The sequence below is a fragment of the Budorcas taxicolor genome, chromosome 9 (genome assembly GCF_023091745.1).
Source record: "Budorcas taxicolor isolate Tak-1 chromosome 9, Takin1.1, whole genome shotgun sequence".
Lineage (NCBI taxonomy): Eukaryota > Metazoa > Chordata > Mammalia > Artiodactyla > Bovidae > Budorcas > Budorcas taxicolor.
In genome coordinates, this window is record NC_068918.1 from 80,881,611 (window position 1) to 80,904,733 (window position 23,123).

At 36.5% G+C, this 23,123-nt stretch overlaps 1 protein-coding gene across 1 annotated transcript; it reads left to right on the forward strand.

The window, feature by feature from the left end:
• The first annotated feature begins 1,133 nt into the window (after nucleotides 1–1,133).
• MYCT1 (MYC target 1) lies at nucleotides 1,134–17,598 on the forward strand. Its single transcript, XM_052645913.1, has 2 exons — nucleotides 1,134–1,299; nucleotides 15,703–17,598. Exons 1-2 carry the CDS (start codon nucleotides 1,134–1,136, stop codon nucleotides 16,212–16,214), a joined length of 678 nt encoding a protein of 225 aa, XP_052501873.1. The 3' UTR covers nucleotides 16,215–17,598.
• The last annotated feature ends 5,525 nt before the right edge of the window (nucleotides 17,599–23,123 follow it).

Here is a 23,123-nt window from a genome sequence, read left to right on the forward strand (position 1 = left end):
AGGCTCCTCCGTCCATGGGATTTTCCAGGCAAGAGTACTGGAGTGGGGTGCCATCGCCTTCTCTGAATTAATGCTAGAGGTGATCAAAGATGGGGGAAACCAGATTCTCAACAGTTTAGTGCTGTTATAAGTGGTATCGTACTGTTGTCCCTACTTCCAGTGCCTTCCTAATGCTCAGAGAATCCAGTCTAAGTAGTAAAACTTGCAAAGACTCTTGAAATTTTAACTAGCTTATGTTTCCCGAGATGTCTCATGTAATTCTTTCTCCAAGCCCACTTACCCACTTTCTGGACAGTGATATCCAGAATACCCACAGTGCTGTCATAACTCCGCTCTTTGTTGATGTTGCTTTCTGTCTAACTCTTTCTCCAATTGGTACAATTATTTTCATACTTTCATACACAGTACCAAAGTCATCACTTCATCATGAAGAAAAACAGTTATCCTTGTACTCCTTACAACATAGTGCTTAACATTCTGTTGTAATTAAATGTTTACAGTTAGGTTTCCCCTAATTGGTTTTAAACAGGGCCCATCAATATAGAAAAATTTTTTTTCTCATACTTACACACCACTTTATATTTAAAAAATTAAATATAGATTATATTTTAGAGGTATTTATGAAAACAAGAATTCCCTTTTCAAAATCAATATGCAAAATAGAGCCAAAGACATTAGAATTTTAGTAACTGAAAATTATAAAAAATAGGTATTGGATAAAATTAATTGCTTTGGAACAGACTATGGATTTCTGAAGAGTTCCCCCCCACCCCCAACTTACTGTATAAATATAGTTTTTCAACATTGGAAGGCAGTCTTTTTTTTTTTTTCCAGTCTATTTCTTTATCCAGCACAAATTAAACCCAAAGTGTTGTAGCTGAGAGTTTGAAATCATCCTCTACATGTCAGTAGGAGATGAGGAAAGGACAGAAAAGGAGTCTCATGTCCCCAAAGCAGTTTGGAGGTGGGGGAAAGGCGGGTACTTAGCAACTGAGCTGAGGAAATGACGAGAAGGAAATTGTTTTGTGTCTCAGGAACTGTGTGGAATTCCAAGATAAGAAAAACAGTTGCTAATTTGAGTATAAAAGCAGGAAACATGAAACACTTATTTCCTTTCATGCAAACACAAGTATATGAGAGGTTGTGTGAAAATTATTCGTCTTCTGCTGAACTACAAAGACACAGACTCAAAGTTCTTCTTCTGGACACACTGGCTTTTCTTCTCTCTTCTCTTCTTTGTGGATATTATGGCTAATAACACAACAAGTTTAGGGAGCCCATGGCCAGAAAACTTTTGGGGTAAGATTTTCTTTAGCTGTTTTTAATTTAAAATTAGAATGTGGAGAAATGTACTGCCTAGAGGTGATTAAAACCTTGGAAATCCCTGAGCCATTTTGCTTACTCTAAATTGACGACCTAACATTTTCATAGATTTAGTACAAAAAAATGTGTTCATGTAAAATGTCTGTAATGTGGGCTGTGAAATCATTCAAGTAGAATCTGGGCAACAAGATTTTGGCTGGTGTTACAAAATAATAAAAAAAATAATAAGAAATGATAATTAGAAAATAAGAATAAAAATGAAAAAAATGAAAGTCATTCCTGTTTAGAAAATACTAATGTGGATTTTGTTGGAAAATTGTTTTGTCTTATGGTTATACAGATTATGTATCTTATTTAATGAAACTAAGAATTTCTACAGAGATTATTAACTTACATTGTCAGTGTTAGACTCTTTAATTTCCAAAGTGAATCTAAATAATAAATGTACTGAAGGAATGTGATGACATGATCAAGTAAAAAAATCATATTATGAAATTAGAGGGAAAAACTGTAACAGAACAAGTTAAGTGGAAATAACATCACAAATAACATTATAAAGAAAGCTTATCACAGGGAAAAAGGGAAAAATACAAAGGTAGTTTTTGGCTGGGTTCCGACACAACTTCTGGTCAATCAGCAGCGACAGAATAGAGCTGAGGTAAAATCCATGTCTTCCAAGGCTGCAGACTCAGGGAAGAAGGGCTGAGACATGAAATTGATGCAGGTGCTTGGGTTTAGGGAAATTTAAAAAATAAAGGGAGAAGTTGGGTTAAATCTAGAAAAGAAAAATTTTAAAGGAGATAATGGAGTTCATGAAGCGATCACTTCCCCAAGGGAATCACTTGGAATCACTTTCTGCTGTGATTCCAAGGTATGTTTGGGGAGCTCTCAGGTGAAAAAAAAAAAAAAAAAAGAAAGATGGGCAGGGGTGCCGCCTGCCCCTAACCACCTACCTGGTCTTCCACCATCACAGAAATTTTCATGGAGGAAATGAATTCTCTTTTTACCATCAACATTTATGTTCATTTCATGTCTGAAAATGAGAGATATTAGTATATATCCTATTGTAATTCTTAAAGAATTAAGAAAAAGAAAGTAAATTATACTTGGATATTGTAAAGAATAGCTTTTGGTAATGTTATTCTACTTACACCAAAAGACAAGTTTGAATTGTGAGAGTGTTAATTATATGGGTTTCTTATAATACAGTTTGCTGTTCTCCTTCATAGAGAAAGTGAATGTGCTAAACAGATGCTAAAAAATAGTGAGAATGTGTTTACATTAAATTCATCATTGCAAAAATGATGTATAAATTATTGAAAAGTAATTCTTACTGCAAAATTACCAAGTCAACTCTTTTTTCAGACCAAAGTAAAATTTTCAAGACTACGTAAAGATTTAAGGGAAAAAAATAATTATCCACTGATTAAAACATGGAGCATAGTCATAAAATATCCCCAGTTAAAAATGGAATATTTAGTGGCAATTTACCAATCCTACAATCATATTTTTTTAGTATAGAAATCTATGCCTAAGAAAGAATTCAAACTTATTATTCCAAAGATAGTTCTGAGTGTTTCTTTATCTTGCTTTGTGAATACAATGGAAAATAGATGGAAATGATGAAAACCAGGAAGGGGAGTGTTACATTGATAAGCATTAACAAAGCCAAACAGATATGTTATGCAGATATAATATTATAATGTTTGATGATGTGGGGAAAATATATAGAAGATCCCATTATTTCTTCTGGGGTAAAAAAAAAAAATTAAGTGTAAAATGCAAAAATGTGGATCTATGAAAAAGTTTTCTAAAATATAAATGTTGACCTTTAAAATTTTTGTCTCCTTTTTATGTCTAAATTGACATCTATCATGTCCACTGTCTCCACAAAAAATGTTATTTGAAAATACTGCAAAGTGCAGTGCAATGCGTTGTCTATTGCTTCCAAAATCAATTGTCTGCTTGTTGGCATTTTGAATTCAGAAGATAGGGAAAGAACAGTTTAGAAAAGCAAAACTTGTACATCAAACCATACAAATTTCCCAGACTTATGCTAAGGCTGCATAAAAAATTGCTTTCCAAATGTAATTTCCCTGGTTTACTTTAAAGAATATTGAAAAATTAGATAAAGATACCAGGTTATTGCCAATAATGATAGTGTACATTTTACTGATAATCACCCAGTAAAATTTACTAAATGTTGTACAAACATGACAGTAATTAATGCAAAGGCGATTGATAAAACTGGCCTGACCACATAGCTGAAGACTCACATTTCTCACTTTTGCTGTCTTTCATGCATTTCCCTTCCCTATAAACAATCCCAGTGAAGGCAACAGGAAACATAACCTGTTAAAGTTTGCTGCGCTCTGCTTTAATGAAATTGTAGACAAGTGTCATTAAACTTGGTTAGTCTTTTCGTATTTAGAGTCCTAAATAAGACCATTTGGTAATACTTCTTGCCTTACCATGTGTGGTTTTGGCTAGTATAGTGAAAAATTAGAGAATTTATGGGTTTAGGAATTTGCCTTTATTCACCTGATTTAATCCTCATCAAATCTATAATGTCTGTCCTAAAGAAGGTTACACTTTTGCAAACATATGTATGCAACATCTGTCTATATTGCTATGGAATAATGCTAGATAATATTCAGCAAAATGGCAATGAATGTTATGAGTTAGAAAAATGAAAGTGTTAGTCCCTAAGTTGTGACGCCATGGACTATAGTCTGCTGGACTCCTCTTTCCATGGCAAGAATAGTAGAGTGGGTAGCCATTCCCTTCTCCAGGGGATCTTCCGGACCCAGGGATTGAATCCAGGTCTCCTGCATTGCAGGCAGATTCTTCACTGTCTGAAACACCTGATCCCTAAATACTTTTTAGGAAAAAAAAGTGAGGCTTTACCTGTTTGTATAAATCGGACAAGGTTCAAATAGGGAGACCATTCTAGAAAGAACACTGTAGTCATTCATATTTCTTATATTATCTTATTAAATCATTCTTTCATCTGTTTATCTATCCAGTTCATTAGTTTACTCAGAAGCACTGACTGACCACTCTTTATATATTAGGCAATGTGCCTAGTGTTTGTGAGATAAATATGGCATGGTTTGAGAATTTCAGGAAAATCAGGAAACAATGTTATTAGCAAATATACAGAAGTTAAAAATACACAAGCTGAGTTTGCAGAGAACTGAATGACTTGAGAGAGATTTGTGTAGTTTTGGCTGTTAGTGTAAAAGTTTACCGGGAGGAGTGAATGGCTACCCACTCCAGTATTATAGTATACTGTAAAAGTTTGCCTGGAGAATTCCATGTACAGAGACCTGATTAACCTTGGCCTTCCCTAGTGGCTCAGAAGTAAAGACTCTTCCTGTAATGCAGGAGATGTGATTTAACCTAATTATTTTTAATTTAGTTACTTCAAGCTTCCCCCACTCCCCTCTTAACTTTCCTCTACAGCTGGAAAGGGGATGAGACAGGACTGCGAACCCTACACTATCAAGGGTGTTGGAACGAGCGGGCTATTGGTTCTTGGTCAAGTTCTGCTCTCTGTTGCCTCTACTGATGTGTATTTCTCATCTGCTTTAGGGGCATTGCCCTTTTTTCTTGCCTTTACTGCTGAAGATTATTACCATAAAATCTGATGATCTGTGCAGCATTTGCTAATGGCATGATTTTTCCTTTCTAGTCTATTGGCTCTTTTCCATCTGTCTCAGCTGGCACAGAACAATATTGAATGCTCTTTCGTAACCTTGGACCTGAGGGCATTTGGGCTGTATATAAGACCCTTAGATCTGGATATACTAATGTCAATACTTCCTCATCCCTACTCTGCTTTTCAGGGATCCAGAGTTTCTCAAAGGGGTTTATCATCTTTCCCATCTGGATCCCAAGAAGTTGGAAATGGATATCAATTTCTCTGGGATTCCCTAAACAAATCTGTAGCTCATTCACAGGCAGAAATGGAGTAATGGCCCCTTATCCAGGACCCTCACTGGTCACATGTATGCATAGCCCTTTTTCGGTCTCCAAAACTTCTCCTCTTCACACTGCTTCTGAAAATTTACTTGTTACAGATTGAATATTTAAGTCCCCTCCCCGACTCAGTGTTGAATCCTTAACTCCCTAATGCAATGTTATTTGGAGATAGGGCCTTTGAGGCTTCATTGGGATCAAATTAGAAGGTGGGTCCCCCATGATGGGGTTAATGGCCTTATAAGAGGAGAAACAGATAAGTGTTCTTTCTCCATCTGTGTGCTAGCACTGAGATGAGGGTGTGGGCTCTCACTAGAACCTGGTCATGCTGGCACCTGGATGCTGGGCATCCTGGTTCCCAGAACTGTGAGAAATAAATGTCTGTTGTTGAAGCCACCCAGTCTGTGGTATTTAAACAGCAGCCCAAGTTGACCTAGGCATGACTCATGGGCCACAGTTCATTTTTCCAGCACTGTTCATTATATTAAAAGCTATGTTCTTGAGTCTTTCAGGCGCTCAGTATTTTGAAATTGCAACAAGTAAACAAACAAAACAAAAAACTCAAACACTCTTGTGTCTTTCACAATGTCTACTGATTGGAGTAAAACAATTTGTTTTCAAGACTATCTTCTATTCTAAGTATTTAATAATCCTGTTAGTAATTCTGACCATCAGTTTTTTTCTTTTTTTTTTTTCTGTGCATCTTTGATAACAGCTCTAATCCTCTCCAAGATAATTGAAGAGATGGAGGATCGTTAATTGATTTCTTGGGCAATCAAGTGCTGTCGAGGGAAGCAAACCTTGGTTAAGAGCTGAAAACTTTATTTCATAACCTGAGAAAAATATGTCACTTAGGGATCTACCCCAGAAGATGAAAGAAGGTTGTTTCTAGAGAGGTTGAGGAGGGAGAAAGCTTATGGGCTAGGAATGCTCCCCAACAATGTTCTTTATATTCCCTCTTCCCAAACAGTAAACAATTACTATGTTTCAAATGTGTATTTTTAACTTGTATTTTAAAAACTCTTGGACATCTATGCAACATTTCATATTAACAGCCTAATAACTACTTGCTTTATATCAGTTACCTAGGAAGTTTGATTGACAAGTATTTACAAATGCTTGTCTTTAAAACTGCTGTATCTCAGTTTCATGATTCATCTCGCACTGAACTCCATGCTCAGAGACTGGCTCAGTAGGATGAGGCAGAGCCTAGAAGAATGTAATTTTTTAATAGGTTCCTGATTTTAGAACTTCTGCATTTATGTTAATGATAGAAATTTGCTTATAGTAGTCTTTTCTTACAATAGCCTTGTCAGATTCTGGTATCAATGTTAGGTTTCCTAAAACAGGTTAGGAAGTGAAAAAAACTCTATTATTTGGAAAAAATTGTGTAAGAGTGGCATTGTTTAGTGTTTAAATGTTTGAAAGAATTCAGCAGTGTAATTATCTGTAGTATTTTTAATAAGAAGGTTTTAAGTGAAAAGTCAATGTGTTTAACAATATTGGATAATTCAGATTTCCTAGTGATCATTTGATTACTTTAGGGCAGTTTGTGTCTTGTAGGAATTTGCCCATTTGCATTAAATTTCTAAATGTGTTGCCTTAAAGTTGTTCATGACCTTCTCTCATATACTTTTCTAAAATTTATTATGACAGAAATATACAGAAAAAATGGAAGAATTTTGCAGTAAATATCCATATACTTACTCCTAGATTATGCTATTAACATTTTCATAATATTTATTTTATCAACCAATCTTAGTTTATATTTCCAAGAAAATTGAAGATATCAGTATGCTTCCCCCAATTAATTTAGCAATTATAGTATTAATAAGAATTTAATATTTTTAGTTTTTTTCTTTGAAAGTCAAACATAAATCAATAAAACGTGTAAATGATCAAAAAATGAAGTGCACAGATCATAACTGAATATTTGCTGAATTTTGATAAAGACTTACACACCCGAGTAACCCAAAGCCCAGTAAAGATATAGAACATTATCTCCAATCTGAAAAGTCCCCTAATGATAATGACACTTCTTAGTCAACCCCGTTTACATCATCCCCAGAGGAAATCACTACTATGTATTTATTGAAAAAATATCCACGTATAAGTGGATCTGTGCAGTTCAAATTTGTGTTGTTCAAGGGTTAACTGTATTTCTATCTTTGTGAGGCCTACTTTATTCCTTATTCGCTGTTACTCTTGGGGAGTAGCTCTCTGGAAACCCAACTTAGAGTCTAGAATATTTCCCAAAGTCTACCTTCCTTGGTATCACCTGTGTTCCAGACCTACAGAGATTTCACAGAATTCTACTCAGACTTTTTGCCTCTCTTTACAGATTATTGTGATAAGGCATTTCCTTTTCTCTTAAAATTTTCTCCCTCAAGTTAGCAGTTTGGGTAAGTCTCTAATGACTACAAGTTAAGTCACTTCAGCCAAGTCACTTTGTGACCCTATGGACTGTAGCCCGCTAGGCTTCTCTGCCCATGAGATTCTCCAGGCAAGAATACTGGAGTGGGTTGCCGAGCCCTCCTCCAGGGGATCTTCCCGACCCAGGAATTGAACTTGCGTCTCTTATGTCTCCTGCATTGGCAGGTGGGTTCTTCACCGCTAGTGCCATCTGGGAAGCCCCCTAAAGACTACGTCGAGTTTTTAAAATATGTATTTTTGATCTGTATTTTATAATTGGTCCCAGCAGTTTGATACAGTTAGTTTATCATACACAGAAAGTGATGGTCTACCCTGTTCCTTCTGAACATAGTTTAACTTACCTTCTACTCTAACAGTACTGTTGAATAATTATATTCATAGTATGCCTTATGCCTTATTCTTTTGATCAAAACTATTTCCAAATTTCCCAGATTTTTCATTTGTCTCATAATCCAGTTAGTCTAGTTTCTAGTAATATAGAAAGAAAGAAAAAAAACCCAACGGGGTCAGTTAGACATCAGAGGTGGGACAGGATGACCCTTAAATAGGGTGGTCAGGGTAGCTCTCAATGAGCAGGTGACATGTGAGTGAAGTCACCCATGTAAACAGCTGAGTAGAGTTTTAGGAATATGTTACAAATCGCACAAGGCTCTAAGTCAGGAGCACAGATGATGTGTTTAAGGAATGGCAAAGAGGGCAGTGTGGAGATGAATGAGCCAGTGGAAGAGTAGTGAGGAGGACAGTTGACAGGGAACAGATCAAGGTGGAACTTCAAGGCGGTTTGGGAGAGTTTACATTTTATTATACTCTGGGAGAAATGAATGGTTTAGAGCAAAAGAGTGATGTGATTTGACTAACACTTTAGAAGGCTCACTCTGGCTACTGAACTGAGAACTGAGCAAGGAGAGAAGCAGGAACCAGAGAGAAGGCTACGGTAATAGTTCAAGTCACAGATGGTGGTGACTTGGATCAGGAAGGTAGCAGACCAGACAATGAGAAGTTGAATTCTGGATACATTCTGACAATAGACACAATAGGATTTTCTGGGAGATGAGATACACATAAGAAATGCTTGCTCTTATTTAAATTATTGTAATTAAGTTTTCTGAACCTTCATTATAATTATTCTTAAAAACAATTTTTGCTGAAATCTTATTGTCTGAACCATCCTGCTGTATTCTCTAGGGTACCAAGAATAGCACAGTCTACTTCAGTAATAGCTAAGCTTAATGATTCTTAAGATTGCAAAGGATTTTGTGAATTGATCAATGTTCTACTGTCAAAGACAAAATCATTCAGATATTAGAACAATTCAACTCAAGGCCACTAGGTGGTGACGTTTACTAAATTTTGATAGTAGTGGCCAGAATTTTAGGTATGGATTAGATTTATCAAAAACCAGATTCAATATTAGAATCTTAGAATTGAAAGGCACTACAGTGACCATTATTATTAGACTAGGAAGAGTCAAATGACACAGGAAAGCTATACATCCATTAGTAATAATGGATGTCGTCCTTTGAGGACCAATGTGCCAGCCCCTTAGTAGATATATAGACATGTTATAAAATAGGATAACACTTAAGTTATATGCTATGCCTTACTGATGTTAGAGTTTGTTCCTTTTTTTCCTTTAAAGGGAGATCTGTCATTTTTAAAGCAATCATTTGATCTTTTTAGTTGCATTATAATTGTTGTTACTTGAAGTAAAATTGTTTCCCCTTGGTTTTACATTTTAAAAGTTTCTAATTTTTTCTTGAAATGAAGTTTATGCTAATTTTGGCTATAGATTAATCTTTTAGAACACATTGTCTAAAGAGGCTGTGGTAGAATGGCTCAGAGGGCATATGCACTGAGATGATGTTAAGGAACTCTTGGAAACTTTAAATGCTTTTATGGAATTTTAAGATTTTAGCTTCATTGAGTTGAAATAAAGTAAGTATGTCTCTTTATCTCATCTATTATGCATGCTTATATACTGAGATATTTAGACTCTTCCATCAGACTCTAGTGGTTACACAGGTTTATACACAAAAGCAAGAGCATGCTTGGTCAAAAGTTCGCTTGGGTTTTCTGTAATATCTTATGGAAGCACTCAAATGAACTTTTTGGCCAACCCAATATTTTGTAGACTTTAATATTTATTTTCTCACTTTATGTCGTACCTAAGTGAATGCAACAGTGCCCCGACTAGTGTTGGTTGTCAATATTCAATTATTAAAATTAATATTTTATTTATGCGCAGTGGTTGGCTCAGACAGTAAAGAATCCGCCTGCAGTGTGGGAGACCTGGGTTTGATCCCTGGGTTGGGAAGATCCCCTGGAGGAGGAGATGGCAACTCACTCCAGTATTCTTGCCTGGAGAAGGCCATGGACAGAGGAGTCTGGTGGGCTATAGTCCATGGGATCACAATCAGACACGGCCGAGTGACTAACAGACACACACACACCCATAGCATAAATCTTCTTGTTCAGTTGCTAAGTCACGTCTGACTCTTTGCGACCCCGTGAACTGCAGCACACTAGATTTCCCCGTCTTCACCATCTCCCAGAATTTGCTCAAACTCATGTCCATTCAGTCAGTGATGCCATTCAACCACCTCATCCTCTGTCACTCCCTCCTCCTGTCCTCAATCTTTCCCAGCATCAGGGTCTTTTCCAGTGAGTTGGCTGTTCATGTCAGGTGGCCAAAGTATTTACTGGAGCTTCAGCTTCAGCATCAGTCCTTCCAATGAATATTCAGGGTTGATTTCCTTGCTGTCCAAGGTTGATTCTCCGGTGGAGGTTGTTGATTCAGAAATGTAATTGCAAAATATATAACACTGCTTTACCACATTTCCTCCCAAGTATTTCTATCTGTAACTGGCTACCAAATCTGGTATTAAATCAATACAGTTCTATGCATTTCAAATTTTTCATTTCAGATTAATATTTTCTGACAACACACCAAAGATAAAGAGCTTTTCCCTAATTGGGGTTGTTTGACAATTAAGGGATGTAATACACTTAAAATAGTGTCCAAGACCCTACATTAAATTAATCAATTTACAAATGCATATTACTGTTTACCAAAATAATGAAATAAAAATAGGGTTGCATTTGTAAACTGTGTTCATTCCAACATCAAAATTTTCTTAATCTTAGTTTTAGTGAAACCTTTCTAACTTAGAATAATAGAAGTTCAAATTTAGAAGGAGCTTACAGTTTACCAACTAAGTCTCAACTTAATGCATTATTTTTCTACTCAAAGACACAATAACATTAAAATGAATCATAGTATATCTCTCATTCATCCATTCTAAATAGAAAGACAGAATTTCTGAGTGACTTTATTCATATTCTTTGATTAAAGTACTTATCATGGTAATCCACTTACGGATCCTCTGGAGCATAAACTACTTAATGCATAAACTCTTCCAGAGACAACCGACCGCTTAATAATGTACAATAAATTATTCAAATTATGTGCAATACACCTCACAAGAGCAAAGATTGCTAAACCTCACTGAAATATAGTGAAATTAGGTACTTTTCTTAACAAAAGAACCAAATTTAGTAAAATTTCTGGATTCACATACTTATTTGGAAGAAGACAAAGGACTGGGTTTTATGAAGTATTTGAGTAGTTTTATGATTTTTACTTAGTTCTCTTACAAGAACAATGAAAACATTTTTCAGTGAAATCCAGAATTTAGATAGGTATTATAAACAACACAAAACTTCAAGTAAAAATGTAATGGTTATAATACAAATTAAAATTTTATCTAGTAAATCTATTCTCTGATAAACTACTGTTGCATAAAATGGCAAAGGCAAGTAAATATAAAGTAAGCAGATGATAGAATTTCTAAAACATTAAAATTTGATCTGATTATCTACTATAAAATAGCATTACTATTTAGGTTTTAGGAGCAAGAGCTTCTAAGCCTCAGTTTATCACCATTTTTCTCCTCAATGTCTTATCTCTAGGACATTAGATGGTGTGATACTATGGACTAATTTTTCTATTCTTTTCACTTTGAGACTCCCATGATCAGATTCTTTCCTATTCTTACTACAGCTTCCCAGATTAAGCCATTGTTATTTCATGTTCGAATCATTGTTTCCCTCTCCTCCCTGCTTCTCTGTTTTCAGTCTACCACAGATATCAACACCAGCTGCATCTTTATCCTTCCTATGGGTAACTGTTCAAGCCTCTTCTTTGCCCACAGGGAAGGGGTTGAACTTCTTAGAGAAGTACTCAGGGCTTTCCATCATCTGACTCCCAGCCTACTGTGGGTAAAGTGGCCAATGACCCACTCACTGTCCCACCTAAAGGGCATTTTCTTACTTTAAGTCTTCTAGAATGTTAACTCCACTACAGATTATTTTCTTCCCTGCTCTTTCTGTACTTAGCAGTACTGGGTATCTAGTGGGTGCTTTATATGCTAACAAATGAATTGATTAAATTTCTCTGGGTCTCCTGGTTGCTAATCACTTCTCCCTAAAAGTCTCTTCTCACTTTGATTCAGTGCTAGTAACCTTTCTTGTCTCTGTGGGCCGTCCTAATTAGCCCTTCTGTGTTTCCCTGGTGTTGACCTCTGCCACCTGTTAAATTCTGGTTTTCCTGGAAGTTTGTTGTCAACTCACTTCTATAAACACATTTGTTTCTTTTAGTAGAAGTGCGTTCCTTGGATAGTTGAACTCTCTTGCAGCATGAAGAGTCCGAATTTTGCATCCTTTTAAACTCCATATTTATTTAACCCTGAATTCCCTAATGTACACTCCAGGACACGCAAACTCAACATCTTCCTAATATCAGTTCCAGCCCCAGTTCTACAGTCTCACATTACTTCCCTATTTGGACAAACAATACTAGTCAGCACCTATCCACCCTCACTTGCCCACACCAGAACCTGAGAGTCGTTCTAGGTTCATCCTTTCCTCAGGGTAGCAAAATGTGGTGTTTTTACTGGCTGACTGTGTGTGCATGTGTGTGTGTGTGTGTTTGGTTGCTTTTTGCTTTTTGCTGGTTGACTTTAATTTTTAGAGAATGGAGTTGGGAGGAATTGCATGTCCTTTGTTTTAAATTTTCTTTTGTTTTGAAGGATCCTCCAGTTTCCCCTCAGTCTTGCCTCTTCTCTCCTTCATTGTGTGGTTTCCAAAAAGCACCTGTCTTTTTCTTTCTTTTTTTAAACAACTTTATTGAGATATATTCACAGACCATATAGTTCCCCCACTTAAAGCATACAATTAAATGGTTTTGTTATAGGAGTTGTGTGACCACCACCAGCATCAGATTTAAGAACATTTTGTCCTTCAAAAAAGGGCTTCCCTGATGGAGAAGGGCTAGGCTTCCCACTCCAGTATTCTTAGGCTTCCCTGTGGCTCAGTTGGTAAAGAATCTGCCTACAATGTGGGAGACCTGGGTTCAATCCCTGGGTTGGGAAGATCCCTTGGAGAAGCGCAAGGCTACCCACTCCAGAATTCTGGCCTGGAGAATTCCATGGAGTCCATGGGGTCGCAAAGAGTTGGACACGACTGAATGACTGTCACCTTCACTTTTGTCCTTCAAAAAGAAATCCTGTCCCAACTTAGAGGTCCCTCCCATCCCCTTCCACCTCACCCCCTTGGCCTAGACCATCACCAATCTACTTTCTTTCTATGTAGTTTGTGTCTTCTGGAAATTTCCTGTGGGTAGAATCATAAAATGTGTGATCCTTTTGTGATAGGACTCTGCCTCTTCTCATTCCTATATTCACTTGTAAGTCCCTTTCCTGGTCAGCATGCTCATGGACCGAAATACCTTTTCATTTTATCTTTATAGTATTTCCAGAATTGCTCTTCTTCTCCATGACAACATGGTGGAAGTATGGGAGATAATTTATTGATTTTTATTTTCCATCATTTATTTTTTAGATAAATTGAAGTTTGGATATTTGTTGTCTTCTAATTATGCTGAAAGCATAGTTTTGTATATTTTTATTTGGTCGTCTTGTTGTCCTCTATTGTTTTTCAGAAGAAACTTTGGAAAATCCTGATTTACATGGTCTCTTTGTGTTGGCAGCCCAGATTTTCTATAATTCCCTTTTTGAGTTCTGAATATTTGGGGGCACTGATAGTTACCAGTTAATTTGGAATTTTACTGTATTATCGATAAGGCTAATTTTAGGTTCTGACGGTGCTTATTGCTTTTTTCCAGATAAAGCCTAACTCTATAAAACTCCAGTCTCAAGAGATTTCACTTTAAGGCCATGACTCAATATTAGATGAGAGACAATTTTGAAGAACTATCCTGAGTCTAGAAGATCTGCTAGAAATCATCTTGTATTTCAGAAGTCATTTTCCTGTTATAAAGAATTCATTGCCTAGATTTGACATGAAGAGTTGTTTTAGAGATTTTGATACAAGCATTTGTGATAACTGTAAACATTGGATATAACAAATATGGTCTTTCCACAGGAGAAAAACATGACAATAATAAGATAGAAGGATGCTAAAATAGATCCAAAAATGAAGGAACAATGAATATCCTTTTTATTTATTAATACCGGCTTGTTTTGTTATTTCTATATTATAGATTTGGTGCATACTGTCATAGACTATATTAACAAACTGGAGAGAACTTTTGTTATCATAAAATCTAACTCCTTCATTTGAAGAAAGTAATAAAATAAGTGAGTTTAAATAAATTTTTATAAAAATCACACAGAATGTTAGGAATAGAGCTGAGTTTGGAACCCTGAATCAATTAGCTTTTGCTGTGTAACAATCCACCCCATTTACTTAGCTCACAATTCTGTAGGTGGACAACTTGGGCTGGAGTCAGCGTGATGGATTTTCTGCTGGTCTTTTTTCATGAACCATACTCAGTTGCTAGGTTGACTGTATTTAAAATTCAGCACATACTGAGTTTTCCAAATAGAAAATTATAAAATTATATCCAGGTATCAGGGGGAAATATACTGAAATGTATGGGATTTGAGTGAGAACAACAGATTTTAGGATAGTGTGAAAATCAATATGGGTTGTGGGTTAGATCATGGGTGTGTGTGTCTGTGTGTGGTGGATGATAAGGGTGGAGGGGTCTTCTAATATTCAGCATGTCTTTCCAGTTAATGCAGGGCTCTGCTACTCAGTGTTATTCAAGAATATGTTTTTAGTTCACAAAAAGAAGCAATAAGGTATTTGGGAAAGGCATTTTTCCCTCCTTACAAGAGGAAATCTGGACAAGTTCTGTGAACTGGAGGATACTGGTGTATAGCAGAGATTCTATGGCGGTTCAGGGGATAGGAATTTCATGATCACAAGGGCATGATAATAGCGTGAACCAGCTTGGGGACCAAGAAAGAGTTCAGCAGTCTGCATAGCTCATGTCATCAAAGAGTGAAAGATAAAGGTGGCAGTCCAGGAGTTCTGGAAATAAGACATAAATCAGTCAGCCCCCCAGATGGTTCTAGCCCAGCACTTCCTGTCTCAGAATGAGAACGGATGTGAGGCATCACGCAGCCTGCAGGGTGGGAGACACTGGTGGGGGATTTGAAAGCGGACAGAGGAAAAGGCAAAGTCAATGAGACTATGAAATTCTTTATCGATTTTTGGCACATTGGTTACTACTGTAATTCAAAAGGAAATAATCTTTGGATTATATTTGCAACTATAAAAATTTATGAGCTCAATAAAGAAGAACCTTTTTTCAAAATATGCGACTTTTTAATTATCAATTTCTTAAAGATAAGAAAATAGTGTAAGCAATGTGGAATGTTGCAGCTAAAAAGATGTCGTTTTACATCCTTTCTTGTTTTTCTTTGATAAATGAAGCCTAACAGCTTCATTTATTTATACCCACCCAACACCATCTTCTATCTCCCAAATCCAAAACCTAAGTTAATCAAATATTCCATAGTCCTCATTTGCATTTTGCCTGTATATTTAGTTGAACACCTATCTATAAATCATATTACCTATTTGTTTTCTTGGTTTCAGAGGATGTGATAATGTCCTTCACGGTATCCGTGGCAACGGTACTTGTAATCGGAGGATTTATTTGGGCTTTGTCTGTCTGTTTGTCTCGAAGAAGGGCCAGCGCCCCCATCTCGCAGTGGAGTTCAAGCCGGCGATCCAGATCTTCGTATACCCACGGCCTCAACAGAAATGGATTTTACCGCCACAGTGGCTGTGAACGTCGAAGCAACCTCAGCCTGGCAAGCCTCACTTTCCAGCGACAAGCTTCCCTGGAACAAGCCAATTCCTTTCCAAGAAAATCAAGCTTCAGAGGCTCAACTTTCCACCCCTTTCTGCAATGCCCACCACTTCCTGTGGAAACTGAGAGTCAGCTGGTGACTTTCCCTTCATCCACTACCTCCTCCACCATCAACACTTCCCACAGCCTCGGCCGTCCAGATTTCCACTGGTCCAATAACAATCTTCGGATTGGCATTTCACCACCACCCCCACCTGCCTATGAGTCCATCATAAAGGCTTTCTCGGACTCCTGAGTAGGGTGCTTCTGTTTTCGTTTCTTTCTTTTCTTGTTTTTTATTGAAGGGAAATTACAAATAGGCAAAACAGAATTTTGAGGACATGGCCCAAATGCCTAATGAGTTTCCAAACTGAAATATGCACACACAAGTTGGACATCACAATGTAAAACAGATTTCCTTTTTTTTTTTTTCTCTCACACACAAAAATAATATTTTTCCAAATAGTTATATATTTATGTATTTTGTATTCAACGTGGGAATTTTTAAAGATAGCGATTCTTACCAAAGAATCAACTGGATACAGTATATATGTCTTTTAGACTAAAACAAAAACTTTGGATTTTTGTGGTTTACAATTTTTACTCAATGTCCAATGTGACTATAAAGGGGAAAAAATTACTGTGTAACTTTAAAAAATTCCTGTCTTAAGGGATTTTAGTTTAACTTTCTTAAGAAAGACAAGTGAATCATTTGACAATCTTGGATTTTTAGTGATTTTATGGACATAAAATGATGGAACATAGGAGATTCTAATGTTTCTTGATTTTACTCATTTGTGACAAGTGAGGAAATCAAGCAAAGAAAGCTGAACTCAGTGAGTGTTACAGAATAGTGCAATTCTGACACTTATTTTTCCCCCAACTCCTTTTGTTCTTTTCCCAAGAATAGTTATCCTCTTTACTGAGGCAAAATCCTCGGATTTACTCACTTGATTTGACCTTTCTTTACTGTTTTCGTTATATTATTATAAAAACAATAGCAAATCCAATTCATTTGCTCTAAAAACAAACTCTAATACTGAGTTTACATTTTTCTTAAGGGATAAACTTTATTCCTTACATTTAAATCTAGCAATGGGGAAAGCTTGTTACCTAAGGATTTTCTGTAACTTCAAAGACAAATAAAGGAGGGCTAGTAGAGAGAAAGTCTGTTATCCAAATTAGATGTTACAGCCGTGAAGAATTTTCCTTCCTGGATGAGCCCATCAGTCATCATCTTTTATTTACTTCTCTATGGATTTCAACCTCAGCTTCTGTGAAGAGTCTTTGTACAAACATGAAACTATGCCAGCTGGTCCTTGGTGCAGACAGTTATTTAAGGAGTCCATCTCCACAAGAAGCCACCCTTTTAAAGGAAGAGAGCTTCAGTGGCCAGAGATGACTGGCTGGTCTTTTTCATTTAAGGACATGAGTTCCCAGAATTATTACTCAGAAGACCTGGGGTTTGTTTCTGATATAGTGAATATTTAGCTTATGTTGCTGTTTCTTCTCTGAACACTGGGATTTTCCGTGAAGAAAAATGTCCTCTCATGATAATTTCTGCAATGCAGCAGTCCCAGCTAATGGTGTCTGAATACGATTCAATACTGTAATAGATATTTACTCAATAAAAGATTCTGCATAGCATGTTCTTTATTTTTTTTTTAGCTTACCTTTTCCACTGTTCCTCAAGAACAGTTATGCTTAATGATGCCTATAGTAAATGTCTATAAATAGATGCTTTCTAATGCAATATACCTGAAAGGAGGAAGGAGGAGGGAAGGGAGGGACAGAGCAAGAAAGGAAGGAAAGAGAAAAAAAGCTCGAAAGATAGCAAATTTGTTGTAAGTTTTTTTAAATAAAAACTTAGTTATAGCCACATAAAATTTTAAGAGATCTTTGCTTGTTGCTGTTCAGTCGCTAAGTCGTGTCCAAGTCTGTGGGACCCCATGGACTACAGCACGCCAGGCCTCCCTGTCCCTCACTACCTCCTGGAGTTTCCTGGAAATCATGTCCATTGAGTCAGTGATGCCATTCAGCTCTATCTTTGCTTGTATGCCATCTTTAATGTCTAATATGCGAGGCAAGCAAAGGATATGGTTTTTGTGTAGAATTTATGTTGAGAGTAAAAACTGCTTCATCTCTCTTAAATAAGGAAAATGAGAGCAGAAATCCTCTCTATTTAACCATCTGAAAGAATTATTACCTCTTCCCTCACCAAGTTATGAAATGATCAAAATGAGCATGTTGTAAATGTGCAATGTATAAAACACGAAATTAAAACAAAAACTGGAGGCCTTCTCTTAATGTAATTTTATTTGAAATATTTAGTTGATTATGAAATAAAATTGAACTGATGTCAATTTTGATTCAGAGTTTATTTATTGAATAGCTTGTGACTGTTTCCTATTTATATGGTATTTTAACTTAAGATCATTCTCTAAAAAATGGGAAAAAAATCATTCTTTATAAACTATTCTAGAGACACAAACCTTGTTTTATCTAATAATGTATAATAGAAAAAGGGTATGATCACAAAGAAAAAACCAGAATTTTTAATGAATTAATATAGATGAAAAATAAGTTATTTGTTAAAAACATGAATTTAGATTCTTATCTCACTTAGATAAACAATTCCAGAATTGTTTAATTAATTTTTTTAGAGAATAAACTTTTTGAGATATAATTTACTTTAAATGTTATATTAGTTTTAAGTGTACAACATAAGGATTTGATATATGAATGTACTGCAAAACGATCACCATAGTCCACTCTAATTAACATCTGCAGCCACATTAGTTACTTGTGATGAGAACTTTGAGGATCTACCCTCAGTTCAGTTCAGTTCAGTCGCTCAGTAGTGTCTGACTCGTTGCGACCCTATGGACAGCCGCACACCAGGCCTCCCTGTCCATCACCAACTCCCGGAGCTTACTCAAACTCATGTCCATCGTGTCAGTAATGTCATCCAACCGTCTCATCCTCTGTCGTCCCCTTCTCCTCTCGCCTTCTATCTTTCCCAGCATCAGGGTCTTTTCCAATGAGTCGGTTCTTTGCATCAGGTGGCCAAAGTATTGGAGTTTCAGCTTCAGCATCAGTCCTTCCAATGAATATTCAGGACTGATTTCCTTTAGGATTGACTGGTTGGATATATCCATCTTTACAACGTATATGATCTATTTTTAGCAACTTTCAAATATACAATACAGTACAATTAACTATAGTCACAATGTGGTACATTACATCTCCAGGGTTTATTTATTTCACAACTAGATGTTTATGCCTTTTTTGACAAGCTTCACCCTTTTGATCTCCACTCCCCACCCACCCCCTTGTCTGGCAGTCTGTTCTCTGATATCAGTAGACAGTCTTATTGGTTCATTTGGAATTTTGTCTAATGTATATATCACCTAGTTTTGAAACAACTAGAAATAAACTTTCTGAAATTAAGAAAAAGAACCCTAGTAATACATGAAAATCACAAGAAAAAGAAACAACTGCAGAGCTACAGAAGTGTCTAATTTTAGTGCAAATAGTATCTGATTTACACATAAGAATGAAAAAAAAATCAAGCTAGAAATTACCAAAATTAACTAGCTACTGGGTCGGGAAGATCTCCTGGAGAAGGAAATGGCAACCCACTCCAATACTCAGCCTGGAAAATTCCATGGACAGAGGAGCCTGGTAGGCTACAGTCCATGGGGTCACAAAGAGTCGGACACGACTGAGTGACTTCAATGTCAATGTCAATGTCAACTAGCTACTGGGTGTTGGGAACAAAAGAAGGGATAGGTTGTCTCTCTTTCATAGTGAGAGTACAGGACATGCTCTTTTGGCTGGCAAATCCTCTACTAGTCTGAAAACCAAATTCCTTTCCCTGACTACCTACCCATGTGATTATAGCAGGAACTATAACCACATCCAATGTAACCTCATTGATTGGTCTCAAAGGCATCTGATTAAACCAATCCTGTGGTCCTTTGCAAAGGATTTTGTGGTAGGGATCCCGAGAGGGATCAGTGTCTCTTTTTAGATGGTTAAAACTGTAAGCAAGATGTAAAACCATTTTTCTTGCCATGTGATAGGAAAGAAATTAAACTGATCCACAGACAGTAATTAAAAAATGGCATAGTCAATGGATTTGAAATCCTTAGTTTTTGTAGCTCCGGAAGTCTGGACACATTCCTTGCCTTCATAAGGCAAGAGTAATGAAATCTTTCCTGGATTCAACTGAATACTATAATAGCTTTCTAGCAAATTCTCATTTTTCTATAGATCAAATTGAGTTAGACTACAATCACTCTCCGAAAAGGTTTCTAGCAAAACAGAAATTTAATATATACTTCTTTATCTCTGAAGCTGATAAATTAAGAAATATGGGCATAAGTGTATTATGAGAAATTTTATTAGCAGCTGCTGGTAAAATTAGAGTATCTATTTTAAGAAAATAGCAAAGAACAGATGAGATAACAAATGATAGAAAACAAAGGAAATAAAAGTGAAAGTGTCAGATAACAGATTTAAAATATCAACAAAATGAATTTAACAAATCTACATAAATATTATTGAAATAAAATCTATTCTTTTCAAAATCAACACAAATGAGATAAATATACAAAAGAATAGCTTCAATTGGATCAAAAAATTCCAACTGTAAGCCAACTGTAAATCTTGCCTAAAATGAAGTGATTCAGAAAAACTGAAAGTAGAGACAGGGACTTCCCTGGTGGTACAGTGGTTAAGAATTTATCTTCCAATGCAGGGGACACAGCTTCTGTCCCTGACTGGGGAACTGAGATCCCACATGCTTTGGGGCAACTAAGCCCACGTGGCTCAACTACTGAGTCCACGCCTAGAGCCCTTCGGCCACAAGGCTAGAGAGAGCCCATGGATGCCACGACGAAGAGGGTGCTGAAACGAAGACCCAGCACACACACACACACACACAAAGTAAAGGTAAAGATATAATAAAGTATACCTACTATCAACATCAGAAAAAGTTATGTGAATAGAATAAACAGTATCACTTCATGACATTAAAAACCATAATCCCAAGGAGGATATAAATTATCTTGAAATGTAGGTAGCAAGTATTAATAGCAAAGTACCAGAAACGTCTTCATAAAGCAAACTAAAAACACACTGAGGGATATAAAGAAATATTTGAATATATACGAGGGACATGCCTTAATTATAGCTAGGAAGCCTCAATATTTTCAGATATTTTACACCTAAATTAATTAATACATTCAACCTATTTCAGTCAGAATCCTTCTGTAAGGGTTTATGCTTTGCTTTTTGTATCTGTTTTTGTTTGTATTTTAACTTAGGTGAAGATGGAAATCATGTTGGAAGTAAAACTTGAGACAAAGTCATCAAGACTCTGACAAAGAAGGGTAAGGAGAAAGAATTTGGGCTATTAGATATTAAAATATTCTTAAAGCTAAAGTAATCATTCAACAAAAAAAAATCAAAAGAAAATTAATGTACAAATCAACTTAATGGAATAAATGATACATAAATAGAACAAAGCACATATGGAAAATTACTTAAGTTGAGGGTAGAATTTCTAATAAATGAAAAAACTGATTCAGAAATGTTTTTGGGAAACTAGATGGTGAAAGAGAAAAATATCTCTCTCATGTACCTTAAAATAAGTTTAAAATAAATAATAAATGTAACCATTAAAATAATGGCATATAATAAAAATAGAAAAATATTTTAAAGAATATTTATATGGAAATAATTGTTCTGAGTGAGTTTGGGTAGTCGGTAATCAGATTTTTTTTCTAATTTTGAAGTTTAATTTTTAAAAATAAATCTTGCTATTTACAACTTATACTTGGAGTCAACGTTGTGAGATTTAATTCACATACAGTTAGATTCATTACATTTTAAGTGTTGAATCTGATCCATTTTAAAATAGGTAGACACCCATCTTAAGGGCTTCCCTGGTAGTTCACCTGGTAAAGAATCTGCCTGCAATGCAAGAGACCCTTGTTCAATTCCTGGGTCAGGAAGATCCGATGGAAAAGAGATAGGCTACCCACTCCAACATTCTTAGGCTTTCCTGGGGGCTCAGATGGTAAAGACTCTGCCTGCAATGTGTGAGACCTGGGTTCGATCCCTGGGTTGGGAAGATCCCCTGGAGGAGGGCATGACAACCCACTCCAGTATTCTTGCTTGGAGAATCCCCATGGACAGAGGAGACTGGTGGGCTACAGTCCATGGGGTCACAAAGAGCTGGACAAACTGAGCAACTAAGCACACACACAACACAGACATTGTCACAATATTCAGGAGACATAACACTGGGAACTCCCTGGAGGTCAGTGGTTAGGGCTCTGTGCTTCCACTGTAGCGAGCACCAGATTGATCCCTGGTCTGTCGGGAAGCTAAAGTTCCACATGATGCATGGCTTGGCCTAAAGGAAAAAAAAAAAGGGGAGAGAGAGAGATAACAGCTCCATCATCACAAAATGTTCTCTTATACTCCTTCCCAATCAATCTTCATTTTCTAATACCACCTTTAAATATACGTCGGCTTCCCTGGTGGCTCAGATGGTAAAGCATCAGCCTGCAATGCAGGTAGACCTGGGTTCTATCCCTGTGTTGGGAAGTTCCCCTGGAGAAGGGAATGGCAACCCACTCCAGTATTCTTGCCTGGAAATTCCCATGAACAGAAAAGCCTGGTGGGCTACAGTCCATGGGATCATAAAGAGTCTGACATGACTAAGCAACCAACACTTAAACATACTTAGATGTACTTCCTATCATTATGGATTAGGTTTATCTGTCTCCAAGTTCTCTACAAATGAAATCACACAATAGGTGCTATTTTGCCTCTGGTTTCTTTCTCTCAAGGTAAGTATTTGAAATTTATCCATGTTGTTGCATATTTCAAAGATTCACTTTTAATTTTTTTTTACTTTTTTTAGGGATTCATTATTTAATAGATGAATAATACTCCAGTGAGTGCATATACTATGACTTGTTTATTTGCTAGCCTATTCAGCATTTAGGGCTCCCCCAGTGGTGCAGCACTAAAGAATCTTCCTGACAATGCAGGAGCTGCAGGAGATGGGAGTTTAATCTCTGTGTCCAGACGATCCCCTGGAAGAGGAAATGGCAACCCACTCCAGTATTCTTGCCTGGAAAGCCCCATG

Excerpts from the sequence above, each read along its gene's own strand:
- MYCT1 (XM_052645913.1), top strand. The coding sequence starts at position 1,134 with ATGAGAGGTTGTGTGAAAATTATTCGTCTTCTGCTGAACTACAAAGAC. Across the intron at positions 1,300-15,702 it reads ATGGCCAGAAAACTTTTGGG|AGGATGTGATAATGTCCTTC; the intron begins GTAAGATTTTCT and ends TCTTGGTTTCAG.